Source organism: Syngnathus floridae, chromosome 6, assembly GCF_059516105.1.
Source record: "Syngnathus floridae isolate MCC-2025c chromosome 6, RoL_Sflo_1.0, whole genome shotgun sequence".
Taxonomy (NCBI): domain Eukaryota; kingdom Metazoa; phylum Chordata; class Actinopteri; order Syngnathiformes; family Syngnathidae; genus Syngnathus; species Syngnathus floridae.
The window spans coordinates 9756201-9775794 of record NC_142418.1 but is presented as its reverse complement, the minus strand read 5'-3'; the positions used below and the strand labels follow the sequence as shown (position 1 = coordinate 9775794).

At 39.6% G+C, this 19594-nt stretch overlaps 1 protein-coding gene across 2 annotated transcripts in view; it reads left to right on the top strand.

Moving 5' to 3' along the window:
- srgap1a (SLIT-ROBO Rho GTPase activating protein 1a) overlaps window positions 1–19594 on the top strand; it is a 41925-nt gene that overhangs the window by 10493 nt on the left and 11838 nt on the right. Inside the window, exons 3-14 of one of the 2 annotated variants that reach the window (XM_088378052.1) lie at window positions 2514–2709; window positions 6395–6557; window positions 9452–9514; window positions 11079–11258; window positions 11747–11875; window positions 12453–12674; window positions 13028–13129; window positions 15023–15220; window positions 16302–16386; window positions 16764–16791; window positions 17154–17259; window positions 19400–19460. In XM_088378052.1, the coding sequence (XP_088234178.1) occupies window positions 2514–2709; window positions 6395–6557; window positions 9452–9514; window positions 11079–11258; window positions 11747–11875; window positions 12453–12674; window positions 13028–13129; window positions 15023–15220; window positions 16302–16386; window positions 16764–16791; window positions 17154–17259; window positions 19400–19460 (1533 nt within the window). Of the gene's footprint in view, window positions 1–2513; window positions 2710–6394; window positions 6558–9451; window positions 9515–11078; window positions 11259–11746; window positions 11876–12452; window positions 12675–13027; window positions 13130–15022; window positions 15221–16301; window positions 16387–16763; window positions 16792–17153; window positions 17260–17765; window positions 17800–19399; window positions 19461–19594 lie in introns of both variants that reach the window. The other variant, XM_088378053.1, reaches the window with a different exon arrangement.

Below are 19594 nucleotides of genomic sequence, written 5' to 3'. Positions count from 1 at the left end.
TTTGGCTACTGAGCCAGATCCCTGGGAAACACCATTCACATGATGTGAAGGAAGACAAAAAATACATAAACTACAGGATTATATTCAGTGTGACTGAGCTCACCTATTCAAAATTGAGGGGTGCTTAAGAGCTTTAGGTGCCTTCAGAAGCCTGTGATAAACATAAAACGAGGTGAAATTTTCCCATAGAAGTAAAGGTCTGTAGATGCATACTGTCGGGCATGGCAGGACATTGCAGCATTTTTACATGAAGGGCCATCAATATTGCCTGTTCCCCAGTAAGTTCAAAGTCCAGGTGTACTCTTGGTGAGGTCTTATTTTGCTCCTCCTCTTCATCTTAGTGCTATAACAAATCGTCTTCAACTTAATTGGTTTCCCCTTAGGGGAAGTTTGTATTCCTTGAGTTGAAAGTTTGTTGGTTTTGATGAAGATGTTTCTTGAGTGATACCCAGTTTAAAAGTATTTATCTAATCACCGAAGGGGTTTCACGGTATTTGTTACCCAAAACAACCATCCAAACTCTAAGTCCAATGCTTGTACAGTCAAGTCTTTCGCCCGAGGTCAGCTTTGTTGAGAATAACATGCTGCCTTGACATTTGAGCTTGAGCCGCCTTTATCTCTCTCTCAGCACTTAATTTCTCCAACCTATAGTACAAAGGTGGGACAGCTGTTGGCTTTTTTTTTTTTTTTTTTCAACATATAGGCAGACAATCTGATGGTGGAAAACAGACCCTCTCAGTTTACTCTGTATATTGCAGCTTTGATTTTAAATTTCAGTTGCAATTTCACTTGTATTTATTTTTCTATTTGCGAGAATGGCATTATATGTACATGTTAATCATCTCGTAGCTTTCCATTTGTTCTCACGTTAAGATTTGAATTGTAAGTGCATCATTCAGGCCTTTTAGTTGTCTGTCTCTGTTGGATAAAATCTTGAATACATTTTGTACCATCATTCTGACTCCTTTCATTATTTTTGCTCTCATTCTAATATGGCAGTGAATACCAATAATCTGCATCATGGAAACTTAGCGCATCATACTAGGGCCATACTTTCCTTATGATCTTTAATTTTTTATCGATGACCGTGAGCATCCACATGTGACACAGAGTCTCAGGATCACTGTAGATTGCTTTCATTGAGAACTTTCCCTGTGGTTTTAGAAGCCACGAGCACATCAGTCACATGTCTTAATGGCTTTAGGACAACCACATCTTTAATAATTAATCATTCAGAGAAATGCTTGCAAAGTAGATGTTAGTGTAGCATAACCTCTGTCTTTTTTCATCTACTAGTTCAGGTACTGCTGTACTGTAGAGGAACACTGCAAATGCAAGCCAATATTTGAAGTGGTGGCAACATGTCCCAGATAGTTTCTCTGAAAGACTAATGAACAAAACCTGTAAAAACTTTCTCGTCTTTTCATGATGCATTTCAACATTTGCAAGCAAGTCACCTTTTGGAAATTGCTGCAATGGAACTATGAGCACATTAGTGAGGTTCCACAAAAGGTAAAAAAAAAGAAAAATGCTGTGTCTGTCACTCCAACAGTCAGCAAACTTTTAAAGTTTCTAAAGCCCTGCTTCTCTAGAGCTGCGGGATGTGAGAATAGCATCCATCTCGCTTACAAGGCAGTTTCTTTGACAATAGAACTGGCCTAGATGCTACTTTGACCATATCTGCCCCGATGACAATGGCAATGGGAATTATGTGATGTGGCCAAATGTGGAATATTTGGATATCACCCAGGATAGAAACAAAGAGGCTATAGTCTAAACTGATCTCCACAGAGACCAAACGGTGCTCTTTCATTGTCTGTCTCGACACTGTGTGTTCTTTGGGGGCACACACACTGTAACACCATCAGTCAGCTGGATTTGTTGCTGACCGTTTTATGTCCCTTTTTATTCTTGCATGTCACTATTGTCTTCTGTCAACATGACAACAATGTCACATCATGAAACATCATCAATTTTGTCTTGATAATTATTATTGATTGTTAATATGTATTTGAAACAGTACATGTTGATAGGTGTCATGTACTGTAGAGGCTTTTGTCCATGCTTTGTTTAGGTTCACTTATCACGCTTATCTCTTCTCAGCAGTCTTGTTTGAAAGGATTCGTACCAGGCTTTCGTATCCTACCCCGACCACGCTGTCCATACGCAATCCCCCATCACACACTTTAGGTCTTCAGACACATTTTAGACGACACAGGATGAAATTGATGGATGGATTGACTTCAGAACTATAGCTATTCCAGTCTTGCATACAGCATGTTAAAATCAGTTTGTCTGACGACTACTATGTATATAATAACTATTGATGCATTTATATTGTCAAAACTAGATGGTATCTACAATGTGTAGTAGTAGCTGGTCAGTTGAGGTTCCAAAAATCGGCAAACCATAACATATGTGATGTAAGCCAGTGGTTTTACTTTTTGGTGTATCAAATTTTAAAATACAGAAGACCAAAAACACATTTCCACTTTTTTTTTTGTCTGTATCAGAGATCCGGTCCCAGTTAGTGGAGCAGCAGAAATGCATGGACCAGCAGACAGACATGAGGGTCCAGCTGCTGCAGGACCTTCAGGATTTCTTCCGGAAGAAGGCAGAGATTGAGATGGAATACTCCAGAAACCTTGAGAAACTGGCTGAACGCTTTATGGCCAAGACTCGCAGCACAAAGGACCACCAACAGTACAAGTGAGTTCACAAAGTCTTTGTGCATGCATGTGTGTGTGTGTCTTTGTTCAGTTTATGGTGTCACGCAGTCTGTGTGTGGTGTGTGTGTGAGTGTTTTTGTGTATGTGTCTGCTTTTGAGGCCATTCCTTTGGTTTAAAAAACAATGAATCTGCCACAAACTTAGGTACAGTACACCTGCACGAGCACGGTGTCAGCTTTGCTTTACAAAGACAAAGAACATAAACGGTGCTCAGTTTTATCGTTGCTAATAAAGTTTCAATGTAATATATATTATTACACATACAATGCTGGGAAAATGTTTCGCTCCCTTCTCAAAGTATTTTTTGGAGTTGTTGCATAGTTTCCCCAACTTCATGTTTAAGATCCTCAAATAAATATACTGTAATTGTACTAAAATAATTACTATAACATTTCAGGTTATAAAAAGACTGACTCAGAAGTAATGTTTGGAACTTATGGCTGCACAAAATAATTCTGAAGCCGCTAACTGGCACCATTGGTCTGCTTTTATTTTAGCAACGTCTATTCCGTGTCCTCCCTCTCTCGACCCAGTTTGTACTGATGAGGTGCACTAAAAAAGGCAAACATTAGCATATTGTTTGAACTTGTCGAGGGAATAAAAATAAAACGTATACTTTTTCTTCCAGACTCTGAATAAACTTTGCGAGCTGTAGGAAGATTCAATTGCTCAAGCAGCTGTTTGACTGTTTACCGTTTAATGGACTGGATGTATGAAGGGCTGTAGTTTACATTGCATGGTGTATGGTCACAGGAGCATATTTCTTAAACAAATAGAATAAGTTTAAATTGCATTAAAACACTCCTGTGTGCTTTAAAGCCAGAGGCCTATATTTGTGTGTCCATATAAACAGGGTGCACACAGTGAAGCCTTCGTGTTCACATTCTGTGGCGTGTTTTTGTTGGACAGATTTGTCTGTGGTGTGAAAAATGAGTTTTCACTCGGCCTGTAGCCTTGAGTCACTTTTCATATGGTGGGTCAGCTTGGCAGAGTAGCAAAATGTTAAAATAGCATCACAATGACCAGCTATAGAATTCTATGTAATTAGTCTAGACAAGCAACATTCTGTAGGGAACCCCTGCTGTTTTTTTTTTCAGTGAAGCTGCAATTCTGAATTTGAAATGACATATTTTGATTCTAAACAGCATCAATATGCTGCATATATTTTTCCTTTGCTGCCCTCATACCATACTTCACATACAAACTAATTCCACTAATGCATTTTTTTTTTCACTTGTTTTATGCCAAATTATATTACATATATTATGACATGCGACACATGGGTGCACTGGTTAGCATGTTTGCCTCGTAGTTCAGAGGTGCAGGGTTCGATTCCGGGTCCGGCCTTGTTTATGGAGTGTGCATGTTTCCTCCATGCCTGCGTGGGTTTTCGGAATCCCTCCGGGTTCACTGGTTTTCTAAAAACATGCATGGTAGGCCGATTGACTTCTCCAAATTCTTAGTAGGTGTGATTGTCAGTGTGAATGTTTTTTTTGGTCTGTATGTGCCCTGCGATTGGGTGGCAACTGGATCAGGTTGTACCAGGCGTTTCTCCCAGCCACACCATTCCAGGTCTCACTGTCATAGTCCATGTGAGCATTGAAGTCCCACAACAGAACGTGAGTTCCTCTTATGCCAGAGAGGTGGTGATCCACGTCCCTAGAGTCAGTTTCTGTAACTGGAGATCAAACCACCTGGGTCCCTGCCTCTGGCCACCATCCAGCTCAAATTGCCTCCTTCCACATGAGGTGAGCTCACGGGAAGGGGCACCCACATTGTCCTTTCTGTCTGAGCCTGGCCGAGGCCCATGGGTGCAGGCCCAAGAATATTTGCTGACAGTGTTGATAGAATGATGTCACACCGGAGCTCTGTAGAAAAATGTATTGAAGACTAATCAACTCCTGTAAAAAGGTTCCACCGTGGCGCTTTAATGACTGATATTATCAGTGCACTACGAGAGGACTTCGCTATTTTACCTCCTGACAGAGTCTCACATTTCAATATCCTGCACAGTGACATGGCAATCCTTCAAAGCCTGCAGCTTTCTGTCATATGGGCATGTTTTTTGTTGAGATTCACCCTTCCTAGATTTTGACTGTATAAAGGACTTGAACACCCATCCAAACAGTAACAGCAGCCAACAATTTGCCATCGTTGTGATTTTCACTCCTTCCATGCTCCAAATGGACTCTAGTTTGTTTACTAATTGCATAGGATGTCCTTATGGCCCCTCTATCTGTCTGTTTGTCTGACCCAGTTCCTGCCCAAGTCAAGGAGGAAATGATGACATAGTGAGATTTTCCTGGTATTATGTTGTGTGAGCAACACTGAATTTCTTCATCAAAGGGAATGTTAGTTCTCATATTCATCTGCACTGTCCATTTTTCCCTACAGGCAACGTCTGTCTGCAGATCTTCAACTTAAATGCAATAACGTAGCGGATACTTCAAAATAGAGGGAGATTAGGACTGTTGTGCTATTCAGAAAGCTATTTTTGGAATATGTTGTGATTTACTCTGTCCCCTTTCTTGTCTGTGGCCATCTGGACATTATATATTGGCACGTGCAAGAGGAAATATGAATGAATTAATAAACACACAGACACACTCGCCTGCTGAGTGGATGTCTTCCGATGTATTATGTAGTAAGGATTTATTGTAATTGCTAGTTGACAGAGTGTGTGTAATGTTGTCCAGTAGTGTATTTTAACGTTTAAACTTTAAGGCCCATTCCCATATTTAATTCTTCTTCTCTACTTTTTTTTCTTCTAAAATTCCCTTCCTTTACACATGACATGCATGGGGATGTAGACCCAGTTAATCATTCTGCCTTGGCTTTTATCAGATGGAATTTACATCCTGTTGCTGGACTTTTTTCAACGAATGTTTTATCTTTCCTTTTCTCAGTTATACTGTACATATATGCAGAAATGCTTTTCACCTTTGCAGCAGATTGGGCAGCATTGCTAAAGGTTCAAGGCGATGTCACTGGCCAAGTTGTGTGTTTTTCACCTGTTGTGTTGACAAGTGTTGCCTGTCTGTGCAAAGTGCACATGAGGTAAAAGCAGGGGCGATTCTCCATATGGTTCCTGTTGACCGCTCATCCATCCTTAAAATCTCACATGTATTCATACTAATATTCTTCTGTCATAGATTAACTCAGAGGAAGTGCAGGTCAGAGCGTACGCAGGGCTGTAACTCACTCTGGCCTGGACAATATCCTACCACTTGCAAAGAATAGTAACAAAGGAAGTAGCATAGCACTTTTCGTCTCAGATGATTATCCTTTCTATGTGCTGTGACGTATCCATGACTACTGTGACAATTGCTACGTACTAATATAGTCTTTAACTTTTGTTTTAGAATATAAAATCCTGCTCCCACGGCCTCCCCACGTTCACACTGCAAGGAGTATTTAAAGCATGGAGAGCTGCCTGAGCTGTGTGTGCCCCAGAAATGTCATGCAACCAAGTGTGTCATGCCTATCAATGTGGTTCTTGTCGTACATGCTGGACTTTTAGACCCAGAAATGATAGTATCTAGGACAAACACCAAGGGAGGGCCATGACGCATCTCTTACAGGCCCTGATGTTTTTTTGACTTTGGGAAACTTTAGACTACTACTTCACACCTGTGTTCTGATTCAAAACTTCCTTTTCCCACTAGAAAAGACCAGAATCTACTGTCCCCTGTTAACTGTTGGTACCTGCTGCTGAACCAGGTGAGAAGGGAGAGCAAGGACCACGCAACTCTAAGCGACATTTACCTCAACAATGTCATCATGAGGTTCATGCAGATTAGTGAGGACTCCACACGACTACTTAAGAAGGTGAGGTCTATTAAGTGTACGTTTTAGGTTTAATGGTACAGAATATAAAATTAAAAATAAACCGAATTTAAATGAGGCAAAATAACATGCTTTTTTTCTCGAATATACTGTTATAATTTTTATGCTTTAGATGTACTGTAGATATTTTTTGTATAAAAATTAAATTTGGTGTTCAAAAAGTCTTTTTTCAAACTTGAGTCTTGAAAAAGAGGGGGTCGTCTTATAATCAGGGTCGTCTTATATTCGGTAGTTTCCTCACAGTGACATCAAGTATTTTAGTTAAATGAAAGATCTGATATGTATGAGTACTATATATGAATTATTATTTTGTGAAATGCATCTCTTTTTAAATGTGAGAATGCAGCCTTGATCTGCCTGATTTCACATCACTTGGTCTTCACCCCACTGCATCAAGACCATAGATTCATGACCAAAACCGGTCCTTTGCCGCCTGGCCCACCACAAAGATGACAACTCCCTACTGGATTATGAGTTCCTTTGCTGTTGGAGTCACATGAACCCACCACAGACCCAAATTACAAAGTGGCTTTGCCTTAGAGGCATGCCTTTGTGTCAGCTTAGCTTGTGTGACTATTTCTATCTCGTCTGTCTGTCTCTCGTTCCATCTTTATTTCCGGCTCTTGCAAGCCATAACCATAAACATTTAACCTCCTTGTTGAGGTAAGGTCCTTTCATTCATGTACACAGTAGAGAAACTGAAAACTGCATATCTGTGTCACTGATCTTTTATTTACACCAGAAGTGACAGTCATTTTGGAAAAGTTACTGTTTGTTGTTGTCCACACCTACTGTATAGTATTACAATACTTTTTGAAACTAACAAACATGTTGTATACAATACTGAGCAGATGTTTTAGACACCACAAGCTTGTTGAAGGATCTTTTTTTACGGCAGTCATAGTCAACAGTAAATGGTAAAACATTCAATGATGGTTTCCTCCTGACTTTTTTAAGGAACAACCAATCAGAGCTGGGGTGCAAATACAGAATTTAGTTTTGCGAGGGCATCTGGAATGCCACGACCGCTGTCACTGCCTATCTGGTTCATCATTCCACAGACAAACAACTACGGCCACTCCAATTTTTTTTCCGCTTTTGTGGCTGAAGTCTAAGCTCTACTGAATGACATTCTAGTGATACATGGTCATTATAGCATTGTTGTAATACCATAACCTAAGACCTTTGCATAGTGCTTTGGTAATTGAATTTCAAAGGGAATTTCTGTGACATTGTCTAAAAATAATGCAGTGTGGTGGGAGGTCTACTAGGTTATAGGAGACCCTCGCCGTTGCTCAGCCTCTAATTAACGCCTCAGCAAGCCTTTGAGCCTAACAGTTTTGAAAAGACGGGTGTATTTTTGTCATCCTACCATCAGACACATCTTTATTACCCTGTGTGCTCAGATGTCATGCTGTTTGGGATAAATCCTCATAATAATAATCATGCATATTTTGTTGTGTGGCACCTGTTTTTTTTCCTGTTCGTCTGTCTAAAATTGGTAAATCTAAGTATATCATCAGGCAAATCATAGATAGATAGATAGATAGATAGATAGATAGATAGATAGATAGATAGATAGATAGATAGATAGATAGATAGATAGATAGATAGATAGATAGATAGATAGATAGATAGATAGATAGATAGATAGATAGATAGATAGATAGATAGATAGATAGATAGATAGATCTATGTATATACCTATATACGTATCTATATATATATATCATGATATAGTGGATAATGTGGTGTTGTTTATTCCATAGCACACAAACACACAAGGCCTTTTATTTCATTGAGCTCTGGAACACTTCCAAGTCTTCTCAATGGAGTTGGGTTGACCACTGACAGATAGTCAAATATTGTGTCCAATTAAATGATGGTTGTAAATTGATTTTTCCTTTAGTCAAGGCTCATGTCTTTTCAGTTAAAATTTTAGGAAATATGTAATTGCTTGTCCAGATGGTAGTTAAGGTGTTGCAGATAGGCTACTTTACCAGCACGATGTTCTAATAATTTCAGACACCAGCCATTTAAGAATGTTATCCACGTGAAATGCAGCCTTGTGAGGAGTGTCTTCCTTGTGTATCTGATTTTTTTTTTTCAACTGACCAGTTTGGCTGTGGCGTTCTGGGCTGTATAGTGTTAAGTTTTATCAATCTTAAAAGTGCCGCTCAGCACTGAACCATATTCAGAATGGAGTGTCTCCGGAGTGTGGCCAAAGTGTATGGCCAAAGTTTCAAGCAGGTACCATTGGTACATACAATACAATTAAAAGAATAGTTTTTTTTTTTCATCTTTAAAATATGTGTGCATAAGCCCACTTAACTTGCATAAGGATGAACCTTCTGTTAAACTGTAAAGGGCAACATGCTGTCAGTCATTTATTTTGCAACTTCAGTTATATGACTTCAGAAATTGTTTCATTGTTTTTTTTGGGACAATGACAATAAATATTTTGGAATCTTTGAATAGATCATATCACATCTGTTCCACTTTGATTGTGGGGGTTTCTCAGATCTTGAAGCAACATCTGCAAATTGTAGGCTCATTGCATTGGTAAAGCTTTATTCACGCCAAGATTGTACTCATACGCTTTACTGTAGTGGAGTAAATGGAGTGGAAGGAAGATCATAATTAATTACGACAAATCTTAAAAATGGTGTACAATAAAGTAGTACGTATATATGAATAGTGTATATGAATGAAATAAATTAGTAATGGCCATTCATTTGTCTCCCATTATCAAAACGTGCATTCGCGCGTCTGTAGTCTGTCAGTTTTGCTAAGGTTAGGAGCTGTATTGAAATGTTGAATAAGCAATTCGCTCGCTTGTTCTCACAGTTTTCCATTCCTTTAAATTGTTTTCCCAGAGCAAGGAAATTGCATTTCAGCTCCAGGAAGACTTAATGAAGGTCCTTAATGAGCTATACACGGTAAGTAATAATGATTTCCCTTTTTTGTTGCTAATGTGTTTCAAGTGCCTACTGTGCCCTTATGCTGCCTCACTAAGAACTACTGATAAATTGTCTTATTGTTATGCCTCCAAAATGCAACTTATAATTATTACTTTATCAAAACAGACTGTAAAATAACATCAATTCACATCAATTAACTGGTTGCCAAATAATGCCATCTCTAACAAATAATAATTTGTAACTTTGAAAAAATGTGTGTATTTATATATATGTGTATGTATATATTTATTTTTTATTTTTTTATATATAGTAGTATATAGTATTTATATATAGTACATTCAAGTCAATATAAAATATCCACAAGTGAGTAACACACTTGCGGATTTGACCTGGTTTAGCCTTGGTTAATGTACATGCGCACATACAACATTGAGTCGGGTGCACTCGAGTTGGGTAAGCTATTGCATCAGACATTCAGAGTCCCTGTGTCTGCCCCCACCAGTGAAATAACAGGTCTGGTCTGTCTCTAAATGTGTCAATCTAAAAGAAGCTGCAAAATAAACACAGCATTGCCAGATTCTAGACCAGTAAATGAGGAGTACATTGCCCAAGGTCAGTCAACCGTCCCTAAATTAGTATGAGTTGAGCCAAACCCCACCAAAGGCAATGGCTTCCACATCAGGCTTTGCACTTATACAGAAATAACTGATTTTAAGAGAAACAATGTTTAGATTACAAGTTGGGCTCGTCTGAATCTATGCTAAAACTGAAGGTTTTTGCAAGTTTATTGCTTGCACAGGTTCTGGGGCTGTTATTTGCTGAAGTGTGTATCATCTACCAAACCTTGGGAACAAAACTAAATTATTATTATAATTATAATATTATAATAATAATATAATTTATTATAGCATATTGTGACATATAATGGAAGCAAAACCCCTCAAATAAACACGGCAATTTTGTGTTCTCGCTTTTGCATTGAGTAGATTTACAGTGTTATACTTATTTCTCTTTTTTCGCTATAGTATCGTTTCAGTATCGCAATCGAGGTATTATGAGCTGGTATCGTGCCAAAGTCAAAATCTTGGTAATGTGACAACACTATAGGTGACTTTGGAACAGATGTATATCTCGCTTCGTCTTGAATACCTGCAATTCATGGTCTTGCGTCATGATTTTATTTTTATTGATTGAATCTTTTCATAATGGATCTTTATTGAGTGAGTGTGAATAATACACCCACTAACAATTTCCTAAGGCTGATGATTCATTGCAGTTCTTTAATCACGAATAACATAATGCTTTTCATCCCCCTCCACTAAAAGCTTCTCTCTGATATTGTTAGTATTCTTTCAAACCAGATGGTCTGTGCACATAGGTTTGAACCAAATGCCACTGACTCATAGTATTAGGTCAGTGTATTTTGTACAAAGGGTCAGTCCTCCTGAAAATACTGTATAAGAAACTTTGAGACTCCCTACATGATACTACATTTAGACTTACAGTACATTCCATCGTGAAACAATCAAGCATTCACTGTTTTGTTTTTGTTTTTTTTGCAACCTTCCTTTTCTCTCTCCAGGTGATGAAGACCTACCACATGTATCACTCAGAGAGCATTAGTGCTGAGAGCAAACTGAAGGAGGCAGAAAAACAAGAGGAGAAGCAGATTGGTAGGGGAGATCCAGTTTTCAGCATCCGCATGGAGGACAAATACCAGAAGCGCAACTCTGTGAAGAAGATTGAGAAGATGAAGGAGAAGGTACATTAGAGCAGACTGCAGGGCTTATTTGTGGAAGTTCTGTTTGAATTCTGGCTCACTCGGGACAAAAGATGTCCATTGGATAGGATTATTTTTAAGTCTTCCCGGATTCCTGTTGTAGGGAGTCTTAAAATATAAATGACATGGAAGTGTGTATGACAGAGTGCTTTGGTCATTGGATGGTGACTAACAGCTTTCCGTGCGTCTGCTTGAGAGGAAGTGTAGGCTGAAGACTAATAGTTCAGGAGCATTCCGGTGTGTTTTACTTCTTCTTTTTGACTCATGTCTGCTTTTATAAAGGTGATGTTTGCCAGACATTCTCTGCCGGATATGCAGAGACATAAAAAGCACAATGATTTGTCAAAAAGATGCGATTCGGAAAACGGACGAATGGTTAGATGGACAATTCTTGTCATAGCATTGCTCATTATCCCTCACAAGCTCAGTTGTTCAGAGCATCTCATTCTTGCTTCCAATTCTCTCACTAGCGTCAAGCCAAATATTCAGAGAACAAGTTGAAGTCCGTCAAAGCACGAAACGAGTACCTCTTGACACTGGAAGCCACCAACTCTGCTTTTTACAAGTACTACATTCATGATCTGTCGGACCTAATCGATGTAAGTATTACTACATTCTTTTGTATCCATCTGTCTTCTGTTGTAGCTACACTGGTTATCATTACAAACGATTTACAGTTGAGTGTCTCTCATTTCTCTTGTTTTCATTCTCTGTTCAATGTATTGATGTATCGAAAAGTTATACTGCTGCTGAAGGGAATGAAGTGGAGCTTTTTGTTGTTGTTATCAAGCAGTTGAGATTTTGTATTCCAGACAGCAGTGAAGGAGATGACTCAAGTGTAATCTCTATTCCGGAGCATGCTGTGTGGTGAAATTACCCTTCACTCTGCCTTGCTCACAAGCCTTCAGATCTCTCCAGGATTTGTGTTTAAGAATTCGTGTGCAAAGCTGCCTGCATGAGCTGCATTTGCGGACTGAGCACATTTCTTTATTACTCAAGACGTTCACAATGTAAAATTGTTTTCGTGTGTGTCTTGTCTTTGGCGCACAAACTTTGGTCGTATTTCTAATTATAGACTATTCCAAATATGTTATATCCTGAGCATAATGATGTGCTATAGAGGATGGTAACAATAGTTGTGCCCAAACGTGACCTCCAATTTATCTTTCTCTTTAGTGCTGTGATTTGGGATACCATGCCAGTTTGAATCGAGCCTTGCGGACTTACTTGTCAGCTGAATACAACCTGGAGACGTCTCGCCATGAGGGTCTTGACATCATTGAGAATGCGGTAGACAGCCTGGACCCAAGAAGTGACAGGCAAAGGTTTATGGAGATGTTCCCTACGGCCTTCTGTCCTCCTGCAAAATTTGAGTTTCAGTCTCACATGGGTGATGAGGTGAGTTCAGAAAAACAACGTAACGAGGGAATGCAGAAGAGAAGAAGAAAACGAGGACCCTTTATTGAAAAAGTAGTTGAAAGATCGTTATCGAAAGTAACATTGTCTATAACAATTTGAAAAAATATTTCAGTATTGGTTATTTAGTCTTAGTTGTGTTATTGCTTCTGACAGCGCTGATGAATGCAAAGGGCTACTAATTTGATACACAGTATTGAAAATAATGATTAAGGAATGCAGGGAACATAGATATCAACTTTTCTGTAGCTGTCTGCATCTTTTTAGATTTTTCAATGATCCTAGTGAAATGATTTTATGCGTATTTCTTAGATGTATATGTATTGTTTGTTTAGGTGTGTCAGATCTCAGTGCAGCCACCAGTGATTGGAGAGCTAATACTGAGGTTCCAGCAGTTGCAGTCACGCCTGTCTACTCTGAAGATTGAAAATGAAGAGGTAAAACAGAATTAATTTTTATATTGTGAATCAGTAACATTACATGCAGACTAGCGAGATCATAGTCACGTGCATCAAGCTGCTCTCCCTTGTCTGACCTGCTTTCCGTCTTGCCTCTTCCTTTTTTCTCAGTTTCTTTTACCTTTCCACATAAGAGCACTATTTTGAAATATTTCACAAAAATTAAAGAGTGAGGATATGTGGGTATTTATAAAAAAAAGAAGTATTTTGTGTATTAGTATTCTGTGCAAAATATATCTGATAGCTCATCATGTATGACATCATATATCATTAAAAAATACATTCTGTCCATTAAGTATTCAGCATACTTATTTGCTGCAAGTGGCTATGATGACAACCCTTATGTCCTTGGATGGTTTAAGTGGATGTCCTGGTGGGTCCTACTAGAAGGACACTGCTGCCTTGTGTTATTATTACCAGATGGCCTCGCTACCCTGGCAATGTGTGCCCGAGACATCCTTGAAAAATGAACGTTAAAAGCATTTTGACGACATCCAAGCATGAACTGTCAAACGTAGCGAGCCTGTCTTCATCCGGCCGGGAAAAGCTTCAGGGCAGTGCTTGACAGAAGTGCAGCTGTTTCCTTTGCTCTTTGACTGCTGTGAAACGGTGAAATCGTCACTGAATTTACTTTGCATGAGTTGTGGATTTATGTTTTAGAAGAAGAATCTGGCTCTTATATCCAGTAAGCAAGGTTTAAGGTGTGATAGATGCCTCCATAGTTCAAAACTGTTTCCCAAGGGCACTGTTTAATGATTCAGTGTGCTTAATCTTCCTTTTATTAGGAAATTATTTAATGCGGCAGACTGACTGCCGACAAGTGAGACAATACGGCGCCAGCTTGGAAGGTAGGACGGCTGAGTTGGGCTGGTCCTGACTGTGTCATGCAGCTGTCCTGACGGCTTGAGCCAGACTCAGGGAGCACGCGCTGAGGTGCGGGCAGTAGGTTCCAGGCAACGTTGACTAGACTGGGCAAGACGGCTGGGTTGTGACAGTCCTGTCAGTGGCGTGAAGCTGTCTTGATGGCTTGAGCCAGAGTCAGGGACCACGCGCTGAGGTGCGGGCGGTCGGTCCAGGGCGGCACCGGCTCGACAGGCAGGATGGCATCCAGCTGAATGTCTGTGGTGGAGCTGGTCCTTATACAGGTGCTTTGCAGCCACCTTTGAGAAATTGCAGGAATTTATTTCTCAGCTTCACATTGTGGTGTGTCTATGTCACGACGGGGTCTCCGATATGGCAGAAGTAAGGAACACATCTATTCTCTGACTGACTGCCAACAAATGATTTTCTCCTTTGTTTTCTTGTCAACCCATACTTTATGAAGAAAGTACAGTATGTTTCTTTGTCAGTTTTGTTTTCCCCAGCAACTGCGTCAAAGCTCTACTTATAGTTTGTGGTCCACCAGATTGCACATTTGCTACATTGTCTTTTGAAAGCTGCAGACATTTCTCAATAGCCTCTAAAAGGTTAAGCTAGGTGTTACTGTTCATGACTTAATGGCACACCGCTGTCTTTTCTAATAACATTAACTTAAAGATGGGGCAGGTATATTGTGATTTTCTTGTACATATGAAATATTTGTCTATTTTAAGTCACAATACTGCACATTGGGGGACGAAGGGATGGACAGCCCAGACATTTATGAGCTCCTTTGACAAGAACCAAGCAGTCATGGTACTTACAGTAAAAGCCTGCAACTGACTCTACAATCTTCTGTTCTCTTTTGACCGCTTTGAGTGCATGTAACAAGATTGCTTTACTTTTACTTCCTTTTTTTTAGTGTCAAGGGCTCGCACGAAAGGAGTTTTAGTGGGTAGAGACACAATGTGCCTCAAATCCGGTCATCATCTGTGTCATCTCATCTGTCCACAGGTGAAAAAAACATCGGAGGCCACTCTCACCACCATTCAGGACATGGTGACCATTGAGGACTATGACGTCTCGGAGTGCTTCCACCACAGCAGATCCACAGAGTCGGTCAGATCCACTGTTTCAGAGACTTACCTCAGCAAACCGAGCATTGCGAAGAGGAGGGCCAACCAGCAGGAGACCGAGCAGTTCTACTTTATGGTAAGTCTCGAGGTGGCACTATGCAAGGGGAAAAAAAAATTATCATGATTATACACAGAGGTGGACCTTAGCAGTGGGCAGGTATGCAATTGTTCTGAAAATATTGGACACCAGACCATTGCTGAGACTAGAGAACTCAACGCTGTTCACATGGTCTCACACTGTAAGAGCCACACCAACATACCAGCTCAGTAGTTAAATACGAATTTCTTTTTATAAAACAGCAAATTGTGTTTTAATCAGCTACCGTTTGTGTAGCTCGGGTATTTTTCGTAATACGCTTGCATGCTTGCCTTTTTTGACTGCACAGAGACTGCGGATGGGCTGAATGTGGCTCTACTTTACCCATATATGCTGGACATCAAACAACCTCCGGTGCTCATTTTAGACCACCAAAATTCTTATGTACACCACTAATCCAATGTAGTCTAAGTAATTTGTTATTTACAGTATTTAAAGTTAAAGTTAAAGTCCCAATGATTGTCACACACACAACTGGGTGCGGTGAAATTTGTCTCTGCATTTAACCCATCCCTGAAGGGAGCAGTGGGCAGCAGCGGTGCCGCGCCCGGGAATCATTTGGTGATCTAACCCCCCAATTCCAACCCTTAATGCTGAGTGCCAAGCAGGGAGGCAATGGGTCCCATTTTTATAGTCTTTGGTATGACCCGGCCAGGGTTTGAACCCACAACCTTCCAGTCTCAGGGCGGACACTCTACCACTAGGCCACTGAGCTGGTCTAATTTGCATTTAAGATTTATTTCTATTTAATTTGATTCAGGGCACAAATATTTTAAAATTAAAAATCAGTGCTAAATCAGATTTCTTACTTAGGCTTCGACAACTAAACATATTGGAATGACTCACCCTTCTTTCCTCATCTAGCCAAGGTGGAGATATCACTAATCCCGTGACGTAAACCGTATGCTTACCGTACTTGTTTTATTCTGAAAATGGACATGAATTGAAGACGGTTAACAATTTCTCAGTGTCTTTTGCCCTTGGCTGTCTAGATGATATTGTAGTGGGTAATATGACAAGCACTTGAGGCAACGTAGTTATTACTTGAAATTCTCCACAGAAATTCCGTGAGTTTCTGGAGGGCAGCAATCTCATCTCCAAACTGCAGGCCAAACACGATTTGCTGAAGAGGATGATTGGTGAAGGTATGTTCACTTTTGATTTCATAAAATGATTTGTACATACCGTACATTGTTGTTGGTGTTTTTACCTCTCTATACCTCAATCTATATGATTGATGCAATATACTAAAATGTAAGCTGGTTTAGCTTTCAAATAGACATCATACCTCAACATATAATGCTTTAAACGTATAAAAACAACAACAATAACAACTTTATCCAAATGTGAATCTGGTAGTCTTATTTCTGACATTATAATGACTGAACAAAGTTCTCGGGATATGCATAGAGAATGTAATGGTCAAAGCGAGTAAAAGGTCGCTTCTCAAAGTCCACTACACTCAAAGACAGAAGCTGGCATATCCAACTCACCAAGCATTGTTTCTATTTTATCTCTTTAGGCCACAGAGCTGACTACATGACCACAAGGTAAAGTGGAAAAAAAAAGAAAAACCCTCATACTTCAGAACCAGCACATATTCACAACCTCATTCAGTTGCGCCAGCAAATATTTGACAACCTGTTTGCATGTTAAAGACAAGGTGCCATAAACACAATTTTTAATAATTCATTGAATATTTTGCTACATGCAAATATGACCCCTTTGGCAAGTTTGATCATTCCCTATCCTGAGAGAAGACAGGCCTGTATAGTAAACATTTTATCATTTTGATTTTTTCAACATCTCCTTCATAACGTGGCTAATTCATGGACATAATGGCTACTGGAGGGTAACGTTGCTGAAGACGATTGCATTGTCGTCTCCATCTAATGCATTTTTTGTATTCTAGACATCCCAATGGGCTGTTCAAAACCCACACTGGCACCAGGCGGGCTAGACCCCGCTCTGTTTTTAATGTTAGGTTATTTAATGGAAATATGGAGTCGTATATCAAGGTACTGATAACCACACTGACCGCTCAACATTGCTTCTCCTCCTCATTTTCTCTCTTGCTCCAGCTTTCTGGCCATTTTCATGGGATCCCCCAAGCCATTTAAGCTGCAGTTTAGCCTTAACCTGCCAAAACCTTTCTGCGCCTAAACTGTAGCAATGGCACTGATAGCTTGGAAAGAGAAGAGCGCCACTTGGATGGCTAAATGGTCGTCTCAGTCAGTGAGCAGCCTCTCTGGCATGTTCAGAGAGCAGAGTCTGGTCAAAAGATCATGCTTAGTGACAGTCTGAGCGGATGCCAAACTGATCAATTGTGCTGACTTCCTCCTCCACTCTTTCTACTGCCACAACTGGTGACCAGAACCATCATGTCCTGTCCCGTTCCGTTCTTTTTGGTTTAATGTCAGCACAAAGTTGGTTGAGGGTGCACTTAAAAGCTTTGGTGAGCAGCTGCTGTGGTCCTAATCTGGGTCTTGCTTCTTTCCTTCTCTTTCGCATTGCCTGCCTGTAGCCGTGGACGACGGAACTCACATGCCCGTCATCAGGTAGACATCTTGAAGCATCTTGGGGAGCCCCTTCTGCTTGCCTGCTTTCTCTAATGCTTTAACATTTTTCTTCATTGTATTTTGAATATCATATGACTCAGACAGATATGACTTGGTTACAGGTGAAATTACAATATTGCAATATTTACAAAATGCATAGAGCTGCTGTGACAAAGAGCATCAATAATCTGTTGAACTTGTATCTGTACTTGTATCTAAGGCTTCCAAGTACATATATGAAAAAGTGGCACTGTAAGGTAAACTACCTCAACGGAAATAGTGAAACAATGAAAATGCGTTTCTACTACAGGTAATAGTAACATGCAGTTACCACTCAACAATAAACTTGTATGGTATCAAGGTTTCAGGGTTCATTGTAAAATTTGCATTCAGGTCTTTCACTGTGGACTTTGATTGTTTCCACTTGCTTTTGTGTGTGTGTTTTTTTAATTTTGCACACAAAAAAAACATTATGCTAAAATGTTAATTGCTAAATGCTGGAAACAACCTTTTGTGCGAATGAGTATTATCTGCATAGAAAAGTTAGTTTAATATGAAAATCAGTCACCCGTATTCCTTGCGGAAAAGATACTATTACATAATTCTGCTGCACCAGACCTTTTCCTCAGCTGTCCAAGTCGCCACTTCCACAATTGATAGCCAGCATTGGCATGGACCCTTTTGGACTGTGTGTACCCCTGAGAGCTGTAAACAGATCCACTGTATCATAAAAAAAAAAAAAAAAAGCATGCACTGCTTTCCTGTGCAGTCAGTCTTCAGCAGTGGCTGGCACAGAACCAGAGCAAGAGTGCAGCCCACTTATGAGTGCATTTAGTAAATGTATCTTCATAAAACTACTTTGCTTCGAGCGTGTCAAGCCATCTAAATGATAAATGATCATCGCTTTAAGTAGGCTTTTGATGTGAATACTGTCAGAGACAAGAAATAGCTGCTGTATATTAGAATTTGAAATTATTTAACATTGAACCACAAGTTTATACATACTCCCTGTAATAGTAAGAAAAGTGGTAGGAGTTTATCATTTCATCAACCAAACAAGTGGTAATAATTACAAATTGTACCTGAAGTCAACTCTTGTCTGCGTCAGCAAACTGTACACTAACCCTCTTGTCATTGCTTAACATACGATGTATTAGAAAAAAAACACGTGCATGTTTGTATGCTGTCGCTGTTCCACAAAGATACACTTATTTTTAATCTCCAAAGCACAAATGAAATCATTTTTGAATGCAAAAACAAACACTCAAAGAATTTTGAGACATCTTTGTTGGACAGTGATGACGCGTGTTATAACTCAGCTGAGACTCTAGATTAAAAACTGTGTTTTTACATTTGCAAAAGACATTGGTCTTGAAGAAATTTTATAATTGTATTAGGACTAAAAGTACTACTAAATAAAATGAAGCTGTCCAGCAAGTGTTTGCATGAACATATGTCAAAAAAAAAAAAATGCTGTCTCTAAACTGTGCAAATGTCAAAACACAGACTGTATTTGAAATTTGTTACAGTTCAGTTCCGAATGAGTTGCTTTCTTCGATTAAGCATGCATCAGCTAATATACCTTTTAAATCTTTCCAAGGACTCTGGGCAAGCTATTCCTCGCGTGGTTGAAAGCTGCATTCGTTACATAAATTTGTATGGTGAGTTGTTTTTACTTTCCCTCACACAAAAATGTAATTTAAGTACCACATCCAGAGATCCTCAAACAATGTTTGTCATTTAATGACTATGAACAACGCAAAATGTTGGTGTGTGACAAGGGAGTTTCCCTCAC